Source organism: Alligator mississippiensis, chromosome 6, assembly GCF_030867095.1.
Source record: "Alligator mississippiensis isolate rAllMis1 chromosome 6, rAllMis1, whole genome shotgun sequence".
In the NCBI taxonomy this organism is placed as follows: domain Eukaryota; kingdom Metazoa; phylum Chordata; order Crocodylia; family Alligatoridae; genus Alligator; species Alligator mississippiensis.
In genome coordinates, this window is record NC_081829.1 from 69,769,169 (window position 1) to 69,787,507 (window position 18,339).

An 18,339-nucleotide genomic window follows, 5' to 3' on the forward strand; every position below is an offset into this window, starting at 1 on the left:
CTCCACAAAAACCTATTTTATTCAGGATCTGAGACTTACAGATACTTTTCTTCCTGTGTCCTTTGAAACAATGAAAACATTATGTAAATTGTTACTGAAAATTAGGAAAGTTTGAGGAACCTTATTTGCTTATTTGACCTTAATTAACTAAGGTCATGGACACACCTTATATTTGGAACACTAGAGAAAGGGCTGCTGATGTTGCTCTGACAACTGCTGCTCCTTGAGGCAGCAGTGGCAGAGAAGTCAGTTGCTGCTACTGCTGGGGCTTTGGGGACAGTTCCTGCCCTGTTCACAGCAGTGGCAGAAAAGATGGCTGCTACTGCTTCTGGGACAGTGGAGACAGCTGGCACCCATCTGCAGCAGTGACACAGACAGCTGCTACTTCTGGGACACTGGGACAGGAGTTGGGAGCTGTCAGGGCAGATGGTTCTGCACCCGTTACCAGCAGCAGCAGCATATATTTGAGGAATTAATGTGGATATTTGTCTCCACTGGGGCTTGTGCACAGTCATTCTAAAGGAGCTATTGTGAATTTCAGAGTTTAATTTCTCCATTCTCTGTCTGAAAGAAAAATCAGGAATCCTGTCATTTGCAAGCGACTAATTTCTTTGGAGTCTACTCAATGTGTGATTTTTTTTTTTTTATTTTTTTTTTTCTCATCAGGTTGTATATGTGAATAATTTATATTTTGTCTTTATGCAAACATAGTAGAGGGTGCAGAGGAATAGGAATAAAGTGTTACTAACTTTATAAAATAAGTTGTGATTCCAGAAGTTTTAGATATTTTGCTTAATGATGTTTTAGAACTTCATCTAATGCTGTCTGTGACGGGGCAGCTCTTGGGGCCTAATCTTCTGCCGGCCCGCCCACCTGTTTCTATGGGGCAGTCTGCCCAATCTTTCCTGCCACGAGTTTGTTGTTTCCAGAAACTGATGATATCATGCGGGAGACTACCCTGAGGCTAGGGAGCGCTATCTGCAGCTCCAAACCTCCCCTACGCTGCAGCCCATGCCTTGCATATGGCATCCAGATTAGTATTGCTCCCTGGTCTGACACCGTAGCAAATCCAGTTCAAAATTGGGCTCCATTCACCCATGTATTCATACCCCTCTTACAGGAGGCCTCTTACACTCTGCTCCCTTCTTACCGGGGCCTCTGGCATACAGCCCATTACAGGGCCATGCTCCACTGCCCTTGCTCCTCGAGTGGCCCCTCTTGGGCCATCAGGCTTTGCTACTCGCATACTGGTTTTGCCACGCAGTCCTTGGGTTCCCATTAGTTCCCCTACTCTGTGTGGTCCAGCCTTGTGCCAAACCCTGGGCTGATTATACCCCAAGCTCCTCACTGGGCAACTCTGCACTATGCCCCACTCTGGGGTCTGTCTCAAGCTTGCAATCAAGTTCTCACAGGGCTGGCCCTTGAGCTGGCCTTCAGGCTTACTCCTATTTGGCCCTACTCAGCGCACCCCTGGGACTGTCCTTCAGGTGAACTCGCACTTCAGCCCTACTCAGCCCCCTCACACGCACAGCCCTTCAGGTGTACTCTGACTTCAGCCCTACTCTGCTCACTACTGGGGTCTCTGGGATCTTTCATCACTGCTGGGCTCAGGTGGCACTCCGCTGGCTGTGCCTGGCCCCACAACTGCCTCCAAAGCCCACCTGAAGGCAGGGGCTGGGGCTAAGGTGCCCCTCCTCGCCTTTCACCAGGGAGGTAACTGGCCTGGCATTTCCTGGGGGCTCCCATGCCACTAGGATCCCCACCAGGCCACCCTTCCCCGGCAGGGTGCAGTTTTAGGTCATGCCCAGGACCAAGAGCCTCCTGCTCTCACCTCCTAGATGTTCCATGCCGCACAGCCAGGCGATGTTTCTGCCTGGGCTGGCAGCAGCAAACTGCTACCTAGGGTTCCCAAAATGGCTGCCTTCATCAGGCACCTGGTAGCTACCTGCCTCTGCCCTTTAAAGTCTGTCCTAAAGTGCAGCATTTTCGTTTCATTTAAAGAAATCATGCTTACACAGGTTCAGTTATTGCTATCTTTTTAGTTTGAGTGATTGAACTGAAACTCTTGTTGACTAGTATAATTCAGCAAATAGAACTATTTATTTTGTAGCTGAGTTCTCTTAGGATGCTATTATTATTTAATTAATTAAAATTAATAATAATTATTTAATTAAATAATAATAGATCGCTCCAAGGGTAGCCAGTGGTTGCCATCACTCAGTGTTTCCAGTAACAAGGACAATAAACAGAATGTGTTAGTGAACATTTAAAATTGTCTCATTTTCAAAATATATGTGGTGACTAGTAGGCCTGTGCGAATCAGCAAGTATTTGATTCGGCTTCGGCTGATTCAGAGGGACAGTGATTTGATTCAGTGATTCAAATCATTCTCGATTCGATTTGACTAATTTGGATTTGGAGATTTGGCCTCTGAATCTCCTCTGAATCGAACAGGTGGTGGCAGCAGGGGTGTAGTGGCGGTGAGCGGGGTCCCAGAGTCCTGGCACTTAAAAAAAACAAAAAAAAAAAATCCCAAAGAAGACCCCACACTCACCAGCTGCAGCAGTGGTGATCAGGGCCTCTGGGGGCTTGTGACAGAGCCCCCCCCATGCAGCAGGTGGCAGCAGGGATTGCCGCCCCCCACCTGGGTCCCATGTAGCAGCTGTCACATAGTGCAGGTGCAGCGCAGCTTGGCAGGGCGTCGCACACTTTCCCAGAGCTGGGGTGGCTCCAACAGTCACCTGCAGCCCCAGCTCCCAGACAGCACGAGGAGCCCTGTTGAGGTGTGCTGCACCCTCACGATCCGACAGTTGCCACGCGACTGCTGGTGGTGTGAGGGGTGGCTCTGCCATGAACCCCCAGAGGCCCCAATCACTGCTGCTACAGCCAGTGAGTATGGGGCTTTTAAAAATATATATTTTTGAGCTGGCTGGGGCAGCCATGGGGGTGCTGGGGGAACAAGCGGGCAGCGGGGCAGGATGTGGGGAGGCTCAAGGGGGCTGGGGGAACCAACAGGGGATGGGGCCAGGTGGGGGTCCCCCCATGGTTTTCTCCTCCTCCTCCATCCCCCTGCCCCCTACTTACCGGCATGGAGCCCAGGTCCATCTCCCTGCGGCAGCAAACGGGGGCCACCTGAATCTCCAAATTGTTTTGGAGGCTTCCAATTCAATTCGAACCTTTTAATGTATCTCTCAATTTGATTTGGATTCAGAGATTTGGCCCCTGAATCGGGCCAAATCTATTCCAAATTGGATTGGATACCGAAGCTTTGCACACCCCTAGTGTCTAGGAACTCGTATTACATTGTACTTTGCCTTTAGAATGTATATACCTGTCAACTATAATGTGTATACCTCTGAATTTGAGGCATTTACAACTTTAAGTATTACTGTTTATTACTTCCAGCTTTATGTTAAGAGTAACTTTAAATCTATAGGAATTTTAGTTTAAGCATTTGATAAATTAATATACTTAATTAATTTAAAATATTAGTATTTTTCTGTATTCAAAAAATGAAAGAAAGCTAGGAGCTGGCATTTTCTAATGGGTTCCTTGAGTTGAAAAGGTTGAGAACCGCTTCCATAAAGACAATAATTTAAGATGTATTGAGCAGAAATGTGGTTCACCACTAAGGGGCACAAGAATTCAACATTACAGAGTGTAGTAGTGATTTTTTTTCCAAGTGAAGTCATTCAACAGCTCTTTTCTAAAAACTTTGATCAGTGTATATTTTATTAGGATTCTCAAATTTAATTTGGTAATATTAGGTAAGTAACTGAATTGGACTATAACTTTTTCATATCAACATGATTAGTTATGAATATTTGCTAACTGGCATTAAAAAGGTCGTTTCTTGCAAAAACATCAGCTTGACATGGGTTTTTATTAAGACCTCGGAAATAGTAGCGATAAGGATAATTTATTCTAAGGTTATGGTTTATGAGTAGGAAGTGGGGGGAGGGGGTTGTGAGGGGCAGAAACATATTTGTTGAGGCTTTCTATCTTTCCCTATTTTCCCCTGATTTCAATATAACTTACATTTCTCCCATGAAAACCATGACTGTACCTTTTTTAATTCAGTCACCTTCATTGGGTACTGAGAAGGAAAATTGTTTGGTGCCCCAAATACGTCTTCAGCTAAATCAGACAAAGATGTAGCCTTGATTACTATTAATAGTTGTAATTTATATGCCCAGTTTCAGTGATATACTACACAAAAAAAAATACTCTTTTGACCCATATATGTGGGCAGAATTTGTACTTTAAACCAAGGTTGTCCAACTTCACAGGAGGCAAGGGCCACAAATGGTATTTGACGGATTGGCACATGTGGAGGGGACAGCCGCCTTCCCCAAAACCTTTCCCCAGTATGTGAGCTGTGCCAGCAGCATGTGGCCTGCAGCCTGCAGTCCCCTCTGTCAAGCAAGCTGAGCAGGCAGCACATGGATCCTTGGGCCCTGCTCTTCTGTATGGTAGCAGAAGAGGTGGTTCTGGGGCTCCTGGGCTGCATGTTAAGTGCTGCCGAGCCTCATGCCTCTTACTGGCAGCCAGCTGGACAGCCCCGCTTTAAACTCTCACTAACCTTTTGCAATGCAAGAAATGAGAGAGCTTTTTTGACTATGCTGTGCAGTAGGAAACATTAATATTTTTCACTTTCTTTAATTATTGCCCAAGTTTTAGATACCGTATGGTACATGCTAGGCAGCTAAGATGGAGAAGGCCCTAGATGCACATTAAATCAAGTGGAAGTATGTTATTTCAAGGGAAAGTGCTTAAATCCCCAAGGAGTGTTTCATAGTTAAGAGAAATGGTTACATGTCTTAACTGTGAAGAAATATAAGTGCATATCTTAGCATGTATAATTACATAAATATAATGTAGATAGATCATGTAGAGATAAGAAGTAATGCTTTTAAAGTTTGTATGCACAGAAGATTTAAGTGCAAAAATGAGCTAAGCACTAGACATTTTCTGAAATGCATTGCTTTCTGTACTCTGTGTGTTTAAAAAAAAAAAAAAAAAAGTGTTTTAACTCCTTAACTGAGTTTCTTTTGTACTTTTAAAACACAAAAAATGCTAGACTACGGTTTAAAAATTTATTATGCAAAGCAATTTACAAAGATATTAGAAATAGAATTTTTTTTTACTTCAAGTATATATTCTGTAAAGATATAGGTAACATAATTTCCTTGGCAGAGTTGATCAGACTTCAATATATCATTAATATACAGTAAAAGGAAAGATTAACATGCAGATTTTTCCTTATTTTACTTCTGTTATTAAAAGTGTATAAGTAGTATTGACAAGTTCACCAAAGCAACAATGTATTGTCTTGCATACCACGTGTCCCCAAATAAGATACATGCCTTGTTTTTTGGGAAGGCAGAATGAAGAAGAAAAGATTTTTCCAGAGTTATGGCTGCATGGAGCCGGGACAGAGCCTAATCTTCAGTTCTTTCACCCTTCCTTTCCAACTCAGGCAAAAGCTACATTTTTAATACTCTCAGAGCTGCTGCTTAATTGCAGCAGTTCTTGGCTGCTTAGTCAAAAACTGTTGCCAATTCTGCAGTGTGTGTGAAAAGGTTAAAACTAATTGCTGCTGTAGACCAAATTTGCCCCTGCCTACATACGACTGGCTGAGGGGGAGAGAAAGAAAAGCAACAGCAGCGATTTTTACAGTGTCTCTGTAGTTTTATTTCAAGCAGAAAAATTAGTTTTCACATGTTGAGTCTTAATTTTTTTATACCACTTTAAGGAAAGAAATAAGATTCTGAGAGTTTTAGAGCACATATTCTTTGCCCATGAGATTAGATGGGCTTGTAAATTAATCAGTAGTAGGAATGTTATTTTTGTATATAACTTATTTAACATATCTTGTAATAATAATATAAGATATACACACATCTATCTGACTGGCATTTTCTGATCTGTTACCCTCCACTAACTATATAATTATTAATAGCTTAATGATGTTCAGTTGATCATTAGGTGTGCATACAGACATTTGGGGAGGCTAGGGGGAAATTAGATAGATCTAAGGTGAGTCAGGATGGGGGCCACCAGTGGGGGAGGCTTGGTGGAATCGGGGGGGCAAGCAGGTTCCAAGGGGGATTAGGAGGGCAGGCAGGGTCTGCTGGGAGGGATTAGGGGATTTGGGGGGCAGATGGGATCCACAAGTGGGATTATGGGACAAGGAGTCCTTGGGCAGGCAGAGTCCATGGGAGTGGGGGTTAGAGATTGAGGAGGGGATGGGGGGCTCCACTTTTAGCTCCCCAACTGCCCCTTGCTCTCAGACAAACAATCCACCTTAGTGAACCTACCTCCCTATCGTATCCTGCCTGCCCCTCCTCCCCCATCTCAACTTATATCTGCGCTTTCCTAACCCTGGGGATGCACTGAGAATTGTACAGAAGTTCAGGACAGATTGGTATAAAAATGTCCAACCCAATCTAAATTAGACCACTGTGGAGGTAGGTTTAACTTAGATCAGTTCAGCTATTTTTGGACCTATCTAACTGTTTTGAATTTCTATATAGGTTTCACTTACATTGACCTAACTAGGGATCTAAGTGCAAGGTTGGCACCTGGGTGAATTAAGTTAGATAGGGTGGCCATTTTTAACACAATCTGACCTCCTCAAACATCTGTATGCACCCTGAATGGAAACTTTTCTAAAGTTCGGTATTGTCAGTTTTATCCTTTCATGTCCTCCAAAATACCGGCAAAGATGAAAGACATACGTAAGTTTTTCAGTGTGTTTATTTTTTGGTACAAATAAAACAAATACTGTTATGTCATTAAAAGTATTACTTGCTCCTAATACTTTACTTTATTTAGACTTTAATTTCTAGCTTTTTTTTTTAACACTGAGAAGAACTGGAAAGAACAACCTCAAATCCACATGAGCTAATGATTTAACCATGGTTTGCTTTTTTTGACCTCCTTAGGTCATTTTTCCTGCGGGAATAAACACTGTGATGAGAGAGAAGGACTGAAGAGCTGGGAAGTGAATTTTGGTTATATTGAACATGGTGAAAAGAGGAACGCACTTGTAAAATTGAGTAAGTCAGCCTTTACTATGGTTGGCCTTCACTCTAATGTAAACTTAAAGGCAAATATCTTACTCTTTAAAGACTATAAAGGAAGGACTAGAAACAGTAATTAGGTAACCACAGTAGACAAAGGGGGAAGATGTGATGCCATTTCGGTGGATTAATTATAATAATGGCCTTGATTTGTAGAAATAATTATTGTCAAAAAATAGCTTATTGTTTTAACACTTCTTACTATCTAGTTTTTAATTCCATTCTATTGTGTTATGGCTGAAATAAAGCTTCTTGGTATTTTTGGCATGGGAGACATTTTGTTTTTAATACTGATATATTCCTCAAAAAAAGTCTTTACTAGCGCTCAGCTTAATCCTAATGCTACCAAGCCGAATCTCGTAAATAAGATCATCCCTCCAAATACGTGCATCTAAAACCATACTGATAGGTGCAACCAATAAGAAACTTTTGATAATAAACAGTTAGCATGAAATAAACATTTTTCCTCAACTAGGTGTCCATCTGTGCAGTAATATACGTTCTGTGGAGAGGCCTTAGGTTTGTCTGTGATTTTTTTTAATATATATATATATATAATCCTGTCTTAATTCTGTTCAGAAAAGTACATGAAAACCATATTTTTACATAATCACCATATAGAGTAAATATTACTTATTTTTTGTGAGCAGTTGCCAGTATTGAGACTCCAAATTTCCCTGTTCTTCATGCTATTTTTCCTTCAGTTACACCTGACTGTACTGAAATTATTCTGCTGGAAGAAAATGAAAGGAGAATTTATAAATTACATTGGGACAGCAACATTGATAAATCTTATTAACTGTTTTTATTAAGTGCAAGATTTTGATATTCAAGGTTCTTTTCTTTTACTCTTCTATTTTTTAGGACTGTGTCCAGAATGTTCGTACAAATTAAATTTTCATCACAGGTAATGGAGATTTTGGAAAACATGCAGATTAAATAAATAATAAATATATTTAACAGATTTAGTAAGCAGCTTGGAAAAATGCATATTAGAATGTTATTTTATACTTACTTCCTTAATATCTTCATGAAACATCTTATTTAGATTTCCTGAGTATTTTATGCTTGTATGTGTTAATTAAAAACATAATAGGAGGTACAACTATAATGCTTGCTTAAATTTATCTTAAATTTGCCTTTTAGACTGAGCTTTCCCATGCTATATTTCAGTCTAAAGGAAAAAAAAATTCTCCTTACAGGAAGTTTATATGAAAATTATTTCCCCCCTGAAATAAGCAAGGTATAAACTCATTGTCCATGGTGAAGGAGGGAGTGGGGCAGGGGCAGAAGTAGACGCTGCCCAGCCAGGGTGGTGAATGTGACCCCACCAGGAGTGGGATGGAGCTGTGGGGGTGTTGGAGTGGGGGCAGCTCCCTGTTGCTCTGCGTACCATGGGGGGGGGGGCATGGGGGGCGTGTAGTCCCTGGATTTGTGCATGGTGGGAGAGAGGGTTGCCTGCTGAGGGCTTGGGGCCAGGGGCTGCTCCAGCCTCTTCCCAGTGCAGGGGCTGGGCCAGGGCTGTGCTCGGGGTGGGCAGTGGTGCTGGGAGGGGTGGCTATGGGGAATTTGGGGTGGCTATAGCCCACCCCATAGCCACCCCTTAGAGTGCCTGCTCCTGCCCCACTCCCTCCCTCACCACGGAGGCTTTGATTTGCCACGCTTGCTCCTTTTGCCACCCAGACTTACAGGCAGGAGGCTGCTCTCCACGCTGCCAAGTGCTGGGCTGCATTTCTGTAAATTGGGTATCAGCCAAAATAGCTGGTTAATAATTGTCCATCTGTATCTGTCAAGAAAATCTTTATCAGTACACCCCTATATAAGAATAGTTCTTTTTTAGACCTGTTGTTGTCTGCTACATTATTGAATTGCACATCTGTAATCATATATCTACTTTTTTGTGGTTTTATATATTATTAGCTAATTACCCTTCATGAATGATGGAGTGTTTTAGGGAGCGTTTACATCCCCCCCCCCACCCACTCACCCTTCAGGGCCGGCCATGTAAACAGTCTCTGTACCACCGCCGTCGCCTCCTCCAGCGCAGAGGCTCCCTCCCCCCTGCCTGCCTCTGCCTCCTCCTGCAGAGCAGCGGGGCTTCCCTCCACCTGAGGCAGAGGCGGCAGCTCCCTCTCCCTACCCTCCTTCACCTCCCTTGGAGCAGCGGGGCTTCCCCCATCTCCCTTTCTGTAGCAGTGGCTCCCTCCCACACATCTGCCTTCACCTCCTCCTGCAAAGGTGGTGGCAGTGGCTCCCTCCCCCCTGCCCACCTCCACCTCCTCCCCTGGAGCAGCAGGGCTCCCACCTCCCTGCCTGAGGCAGCAGCGGTTTCCTTCCCTGCCTGAGGAGGCAGAGCCCATGCAGCCAGTCATCACTGGCCCTCCCGGCAGCACATATGCAGTTGCCCAAATGCATTACAGACAGACAGACACACTAAACCCTTTATTATATTAGATGGTTGTTTTATATATCACAATAGGGGAACCAGAAGGGGGTAGACAGTTTAACAGGTAGACTGACAGCCTGCCAGGTAGTCCAGGTGGTGGGTCTGATTCATGGGCACCCTGCTGCTGCCAGTACGAGCCTCTCCTTGTAGTTGCTTCTGCTTCTTCACTCTTTCAAGGGGTGGGGAGGCTCAGTTCAGGGGATTTGGGTTTGAAGAGTCAGAATCCTGGTTGCCGGTGGCTGGGGAACCCTGCCCTCCCTTGCCAGCCCCTGTTGGAGTTCCCAGTATTGGGAATGCTCCGTGTGCTGGGGTTCCCAGGTAATGGAGCACTCCCTTCACTCTGACTACTCCAGCCCCACATCCCTTCTACCTCTCCTTTGGGGAGAGGAGAAAGAGGAGAGGCTGGGAATTGGGAGCCTTACAGCTGGCTATCCTGGCAGTGGGGCACCTCTGCTGCCCTTCTCAGACCTCTTTCTAGACTCCCATGCCCTGTGCCAAACCCTTGCTTGCCCTTTCTGGCAAACTCCCCACTGCCACTGGAATTCTGACTCTTCATCCCTCAACCATCATACCTCTTCAGTTCTGGTGGGGGAAGTTGAGTACTCTGCTTAACATTTGGGAGTGGAGTGGCACTGACAGTCCACTTGGCTCTCAGTCTAGGAGGGAGGGGGCTGGTTGCATATCCAGTTTTCTACAGCCTCCTGTAGTGCCCTGGCAGGAGGGGAAGCAATTCCACGCAGCCAGAGTGATTTGGAATCACTTTAGCTCTGAGTATGACAGGAGCTGTGCATATGTCCCCTGACTGAAACACTACCCGTCTGCAGCATTTCCAAGTCTGTTACACTTGGAAACATTTCAGTAGTTACTTCTGTCTACCCTCTTGGTTAATGTGGATTAATTTTAATTTGGTCCTTATGTAGACAGACCTCAAGTGCTTTGACCATGGTCATGTTGGGAGTCTTTAGCAAAGCTGGCAATTGGACATTGTTCTCTCAGGTCTCATAAGATTATCCTCCTCCTCATTAGCATTTTTAATATAGAGAATTGCAAAACACATTTTTGCTGAAATCAGTTATGCTTATTGGCACTTTTCATATTTTAATTTCTATTTTTTTTAAATAAAGGAAACTATAGTTTATGATTGTGTATTGTAATATGTAAGTATTCAGTAGAAATATTATGTTGGTCACATGGCCCACCTGATATATTTGATTATTAAATGTAAAAACTGCGATGAGGATGCATCAAGGTTCTTCAGGAAATTTTAGCCTTTGCTTTTTTTGCTTTTTTGTGTAAAATAAATAAAGTCTTGATGTTGCAGTAACGCTTTTTGCATTCAATACGCATGCAGTTTTTACTATTCTGATTTGTAAAAACAAAAAAAAACATTTTGAAAAGAGTGTAAACTTTCTGATTTCTGATCTATTTACTGTTGGGGAAGGAATACACTTCTGTTTTTATTTTTATTATAAAGGAGGAGAGAAGTCAAACCAAACAAGAAGAGAGAAAGACATGAACAAGACTCTAAAGAACCAAATAGTAAGAAGTCTAGATTATCACATACAGAAAAACACAAGTCTAAGAGAAAGAGACATAACGGTAAAATAAAGTTTAAAACTATTTATATTCTTGAAATATTTAATACAAATATAGTTGAATGTTTAGCTAGATCTTACCTGGAATACATGTAGGGCTCAAGTGCCTATATACTAATGCTAGGAGCATGGGAAACAAGCAGGATGAACTAGCGCTCCTGCTTCCACAAAACAGCTACGACTTAGTAGGGCTAATGGAAACCTGGTGGGATTTGTCCCACGACTGGGCGGTACATTATGAGGGTTATAGATTGTACAGAAAGGACAGGGTGGGGAAAAAAGGGGGAGGGGTTGCGTTCTATGTCAATGAGCAATATACGTCAACCCTCATCAAGATGGAATCCAAGGATGAGGAAGTAGAAGGATTATGGGTTAGGCTACATGGGGGGCAAGGAGAAAGGGATTTGGTGGTAGGGGTCTGCTACAGACCCCCACATCAAGGGGAAGGAATAGATGCGGGGCTCCAGAGGCAGCTCACGGAGGCCATAAAAGCTAAAGAGGCGGTAGTCATGGGGGACCTAAACTACCCAGACATCTGCTGGGAGACACAGACGGCAGAGTCCCACCGCTCACGCAGGTTTCTAACCTGTGTACAAGACCTCCACCTGACACAGGAGGTGCATGGTCCCACTAGGGGGAATGCCATACTGGATCTGGTATTGGCAATGGGGGATGACATGGTAGGGGACCTCCAGATCGGTGGCCATCTGGGGGACAGTGATCACCTAATAATAGAATTCACCATAAGATGTCAAGTGGGTAAGGTAACTAGTAGGGTGAAAGTACTAGACTTTAGGAAAGCTGATTTAAGTGAACTCAGGCGATTAGTCAAGGACGCACTGCAGAGTAGGAGTTTTGAAATGATGGGAGCCCAAGAAGGGTGGCAGTGCCTTAAGGAAATGATCCTTCGGGCACAAAGCGAGACGATCCCCACATGGGGTAAAAGAGGGAAAGGGGCCAGGAGGCTTCCCTGGCTGACCGCAGAAATCCAGGGCAGCCTAAGGGCCAAAAGGAGAGCACATAAAAAGTGGAAACAAGGAGAGATCACCAAAGACGAATATACCTCCTCTGCTCGTGCTTGTAGGGAGGCAGTTAGACAAGCCAAAGCTACCATGGAGCTGAGGATGGCATCCCAAGTAAAGGACAACAAGAAATTGTTTTTTAGATATATAGGGAGTAAAAGGAAAGCCCAGGGAGGAATAGGACCCCTGCTAAATGGGCAGAAACAATTGGTGACGGACAGGGGGGACAAGGCTGAACTCCTCAACGAGTTCTTTGCCTCAGTGTTCCTAAGCGAGGGGCACGACAAGTCTCTCACTGGGGTTGTAGAGAGGCAGCAGCAAGGCACCAGACTTCCATGCATAGACCCTGAGATGGTGCAGAATCACTTGGAAGAACTGGATGCCTTTAAGTCGGCAGGCCCGGATGAGCTCCATCCGAGGGTGCTGAAGGCACTGGCCGACATCATTGCAAAGCCACTAGCGGGAATATTTGAACGCTCGTGGTACATGGGCCAAGTCCCAGAGGACTGGAAAAGGGCCAATGTGGTCCCCATTTTCAAGAAGGGGAGGAAGGAGGACCTGGGCAACTATAGGCCAGTCAGTCTCACCTCCATCCTTGGCAAAGTCTTTGAAAAAATTATCAAGGCTCACATATGCGAGAGCCCAGCAGGACAAATTATGCTGAGGGGAAACCAGCACAGGTTCGTGGCAGGCAGATCGTGCCTGACCAATCTAGTCTCTTTTTATGACCAGGTTACGAAACGCCTGGATACAGGAGGAGGGGTGGATGTCGTATACTTAGACTTCAGGAAGGCCTTCGATACGGTATCCCACCCCATACTGGTGAACAAGTTAAGAGGCTGTGACTTGGATGACTACACAGTCCGGTGGGTGGCGAATTGGCTAGAGGGTCGCACCCAGAGAGTCGTGGTGGATGGGTCGGTTTCGACCTGGAAGGGTGTGGGCAGTGGGGTCCCGCAGGGCTCGGTCCTTGGACCGATACTCTTCAATGTCTTCATCAGCGACTTGGACGAGGGAGTGAAATGTACTCTGTCCAAGTTTGCAGATGACACAAAGCTATGGGGAGAAGTGGACACGCTGGAGGGCAGGGAACAGCTGCAAGCAGACCTGGACAGGTTAGACAAGTGGGCAGAAAACAACAGAATGCAGTTCAACAAGGAGAAATGCAAAGTGCTGCACCTAGGGAGGAAAAATGTCCAGCACACCTACTGCCTAGGAAATGACCTGCTGGGTGGCACAGAGGTGGAAAGGGATCTTGGAGTCCTAGTGGAATCCAAGATGAACATGAGACGGCAGTGTGACGAAGCCATCAGAAAAGCCAATGGCACTTTATCGTGTATCAGCAGATGCATGACGAATACGTCCAAGGAGGTGATATGTCCCCTCTATCGGGCGCTGGTCAGACCGCAGTTGGAGTGCTGCATGCAATTCTGGGCACCGCAACTCAAGAGGGATGCGGATAACCTGGAGAGGGTCCAGAGAAGGGCCACTCGTATGGTTAAGGGCCTGCAGACCAAGCCTTATGAGGAGAGACTAGAGAAACGATCTTTTCAGCCTCCGCAAGAGAAGGTTGAGAGGCGACCTTGTGGCTGCCTATAAGTTCATCACGGGGGCACAGAAGGGAATTGGTGAGTATTTATTCACCAAGGTGCCCCCGGGGGTTACAAGAAATAATGGCCACAAGCTAGCAGAGAGCAGATTTAGATTGGACATTAGGAAGAACTTCTTCACAGTTCGAGTGGCCAAGGTCTGGAACGGGCTCCCAAGGGAGGTGGTGCTCTCCCCTACCCTGGGGGTCTTCAAGAGGAGGTTAGATAAGCATCTAGCTGGGGTCATCTAGACCCAGCACTTTTTCCTGCCTATGCAGGGGGTCGGACTCGAAGATCTATTGAGGTCCCTTCCGTCCCTAACATCTATGAATCTATGTATGTACCTGGATTTCACTGCTTCATTAACTGGATTGTATTGGGAAACGTAAAAGGGGAAAACGTCTAGTACCCTTTAGTGTTTTGAAGGAAGAGCTGTCAAAGAATGGGGACATAACCCTGTATATCTGAAAGAATGCTGAAACGATCAATCTCTTGAGGTTTGTGGTTGCAAGTTTTGATAATGTTGGATAACCCTATTGACATCACAGATCACAGGATAACCTGCTTTGCTTTAAACTGATGACCCTTGTACTCTTGTAGAAAAATACTTCTTTACTTCAGTGTTTGCATTATTACTCTGTGTGTGTCCACATGTGCATAATTTATATTTATGTGGTCATAAATATACCCTTGTAAAATATTTTAAACACATACAAAAAAGGCAAATTATATGTAAATGCCTTTTTCTTTTCAGATCAAGTTTCCTCAGGAGATTCAGATCATTGTGATGAAGGTAAATGGTTTTATATGGCTTTCTAATTTTTTTAAATAACAATTGATTTGTCCTTGGTTTAAATTTAGTTCATCAGCCATTACAGTCAGCTTACAGTGACATGAAAAATATTGTGTGAAAACAGACATCTGAGACTTATGACAAAAAGATGACATTTAAATGTATGGGAAGGATCAATTGTAAACTTAGGGAGATTTCAAAACTGGAACCCTATTGAAATTTACAGAAAGGAAAAATGTGAAGTCTGAGGGAAATGCAATAGAATTGAAATGCGTGTAAAATCATAGTTAATTTTATGGAAGAAAGAGTAGAAAAATGAAAGGAAATATTACACTATTGACTATAGGGGTTTTGTTTATATATACATGCACATACTATCTTATAGTAGTAATACTGTGCTTCTAGTAATAGCAGAATAGTAGTAGAATAGTAATAATACTGTACTATTAAGCATACACTAGTAGAATTCTCAGAAATTTAAAAAGTATGTACAATAGCTACACAAAATAGATAAGAGAACTGTGTAAGGACATGACTTGCTCAATATGATCTAAGGTTAAACCAAAGTCCAATATAGTTTGTACCTGATCTATTTCAGAGAGCCTTCTGGTACAAAGAAGAAAGATAGGTCCTAGTGCCTATTTTGGCAGTGGTGCACGCCACTAATTCTGCTGTCTAATAGCTGTTTTTGCTAAAGGAACTTTGCCCTCCTAGGTCTCCTAATTTCTTGCTGCAGCGTATTTGAAAAAGACTGATACCTCCTATTTACCTAATCTTCTTTTTTAATATAGGATTTTGGGTGTTCTCCATGCTTTTTATTACTCTGCTAAACACAGTGGGTGCTTTTACACACACGCTTTATTGTGGAGGAAACTAATTGGCTCCATAGCAAAGTGTCACAGTCTACACATGCACCAGTATTAGGGTGCAGTGAACTAATTAACTCTGCTGTAAAATAGTACTATCACATGGTGGAGTAATTTACTGTGCTGAAATGTATGTGTAAATGCTGACCGTGGGTGTAAATTACACCCAGTCAGACCGCCAGCCTACAGCCTCTGTTGCCTCAGCTCAAACTGTTACTGTCCCAAGTGCATGTGTAAATGCTGCTTCCAGGAGGAGTTTACTTTAGCTCAAACTGCTCTGGAGTTTATTACTTCACATTAATTTCACACGTAGGTGTACCCAGTGATTCCTGAAGTTGTTCCCTTGCTCCTCAGGGTCAGAATTTAGGCTGCACCTGGTGATGCCAGGAGGGAACCATAGGGGTCTCTTTCCTAAGTATGTTAGATGGAAGTTTTGGTTTAAGAACTCTAATCTTCCTTCCACCCCTATTGGGGTCTGATTGTAATTATTGGGCATGTCTACACGTTCATTTAAGTGCAACTAAATTTAATGGTTATTAAGCTAATACACATTACATATTTTTTGGTAAGTACACGTGCAGGGACTGGGCATTAATGTGCTTTAACTAAATGTACCTAAATTTGATACCTGCATTTACAGGTATCAAATTTAGGTACAATTAGCCTAATTTTGCCATTTTTAATGCATATTAAGGGCGTGCACATGTAGACACATGCCCGTAATGCTCGTTAAGTTAAGCTAATGCTCATTAACACATCTCATATAGATGCACTCACTATTATTATATTTTGAGCTTTAAATTGTAAAACTGTAGGTGCATGTAAGCCAGGAGAATTTTTCTACCATATTACAGTTTTTACTCAGTTGATATAAATCAGCACTTGACTCAAATCTTGCATTTTTATTTCATTCTTTTATCATCCCGATTCAAAATACAGTAACTCTAGATACCTACATTGGTCTCTACTGGTGGGAGTAAAACAGATCAGTTGAGAGTCTTGATGCATTTGCCAGTGTGTCTGATTTTTATGTATCATATCTTTGTTTTTAAATAATTAGACACATAATTCTCTCTCTCATCTTATGAGGCTGTGTGCACCAATGCAGACTAGGTGCAGCATTACTTTGTTTAATTTTAGGAACAGAGTGTTGACACAGCTGTTGACACAAGGTTCAGTGTTGTGGAGCAGAGTCCATGGCGATGCCATGTCAAAGCAGTAATGTTTTTCTTAAATAGCTAATCTTAAAGTAACAGTTCTGGCTGTCAGGCAACTAGCTTGTCAAATACTTTTGCTGTATCTCTGTTGCTGTCCTTAGGATGGAGATCAATGAATAATGATACGGCATTGTTTCTATGCAGTATTGTATATCCTTTGTATACCTACTGGAAATAAAGTAGTAGACTTCGGCAAATACTTCCATTTATTGTAGAAAAGGACAGGTAAGGTTGCTTTAATTAGAGGTGCACCAATATATTGGTCACATATTGAATGGGCACTGGTAAAAGAAAAATTAACATGATCAGCCATTGGCTTTTTTTGGCAGGTGTAGCCAATAATGTCGCTGATAAATGCCGCATGCATGCATGCAGCCAGGAATGCAGCCTGACAGCTTGGAGAGCAGAGTCCTGCTGGCAAGTCTGTGGGGGGAAGTGGTGGGGGGGCAAATCGAGGCCCCCATTCTGAGGGAGAGAGTGGGGCAGGCACTGCTCAGTCAGGATGGTGAATGCTACCCCAGGACTGGGAGCAGAATGGAGTCATGGGTGGCTTGCTCCAGGGGGGACTCTCTGTCTCTGTGCCCACCCTGGGGGAGGCATGGGCCTCCCTGGATTTGTGTGGGGTAAGGGTGGACTGCCTACTGTGGGCTCAGGGCCAGGGGCTGTGCCAGCCTCTTCCTAGCAGGGGGGCTGGGCCAGGGCTGCTGTTGGAGCGGACTGGAGTGGGACATGCTCAACTGTGCAGGGTAGGCAGTGTTGGCAGCACTGGGAGGGGTGGCTGTGGGGCATTTTGGGATGGCTATAGCCCCCCAGGCCCTCCCCAGTGCTGCCCCTGCTCAGGGCACTCTGGTCTGCTGCCTTTCCTTTGGGAGCCCCCTGCTTCAGTGTGGGGCTCCTGAGAAAAAGACAGAGCAGAGTGCCCTGAACAGGGGCGGCACTAGAGGAGAGCTTGGGGGGGCTGTAGCCACCTCAGAATTCCCCATAGCTTCCCCCATAGTCACTTCTCCCAGTGCTGCTGCTGCCCACCCTACACAGCTGAACCTGCCCTGCACCGGTCCCACCCGCTCTGAGAGCAGCCCTGGCCCAGCCCCCCTGCTGGGAAGAGGGTGGCACAGCCCCTGGCCCTGTGCCCACAATGGGCAGCCTGCTGTCGCCTCATGTACAAATTGGGGGGGGGGGGGGCACATATGCCCCCCATGCCCCCCTCAGGAGTGCATGCAGTGTTGGGGAGCCACTCCTGCCTGTGCTCCCTGGATGAGATGCCCGTGGCTCCACCCCACTCCTGGCCCTGGAGTTGCATTTATTGCCCTGGTTGGGCAGTGCCTGCTCCTACCCTACTTCCTACCTCACTGTGGGAGCCTTGAGCTGCACTCCCATGCCCCCCCACCCCTACAGACTTACTGGCAGAATGCTAGTCTCCAAGCTGCTGGGCTGCTTTCCTGTAAATCGGTTATCGGAGCAGTATCAGCTGATATGGCTGGTTAATAATCAGCTATTGGTTTCCGCCAAGAAAATCATTATCGGTCCAGCCCTAGCTTTAATATTTAAAGAACACGAGATAATTAAAAACTTACAAAGCCTACAATGTTAGGCCTGGAATATTGTAGCCATGCTGGTCCAAAAAATATGCAAGAAGGAAATTGAGCCCTGAAAACTTAACTGAACCTTTTTTTGATGTCTTTCATGTATCTTGAATAATGAATGTTGAATTTAATAATGTAGGAAA

At 44.4% G+C, this 18,339-nt stretch overlaps 1 protein-coding gene across 3 annotated transcripts in view; it reads left to right on the forward strand.

Moving 5' to 3' along the window:
* LOC102566353 (protein FRA10AC1) overlaps window positions 1–18,339 on the forward strand; it is a 103,377-nt gene that overhangs the window by 31,753 nt on the left and 53,285 nt on the right. For 2 of the 3 annotated variants that reach the window (XM_059729973.1, XM_006259681.4), the window contains exons 9-12: window positions 6,948–7,061; window positions 7,950–7,992; window positions 11,006–11,130; window positions 14,492–14,530. In XM_059729973.1, coding sequence (XP_059585956.1) covers window positions 6,948–7,061; window positions 7,950–7,992; window positions 11,006–11,130; window positions 14,492–14,530 — 321 coding nt within the window. The remainder of the gene's footprint in view (window positions 1–6,947; window positions 7,062–7,949; window positions 7,993–11,005; window positions 11,131–14,491; window positions 14,531–18,339) is intronic. The other variant, XM_019484252.2, reaches the window with a different exon arrangement.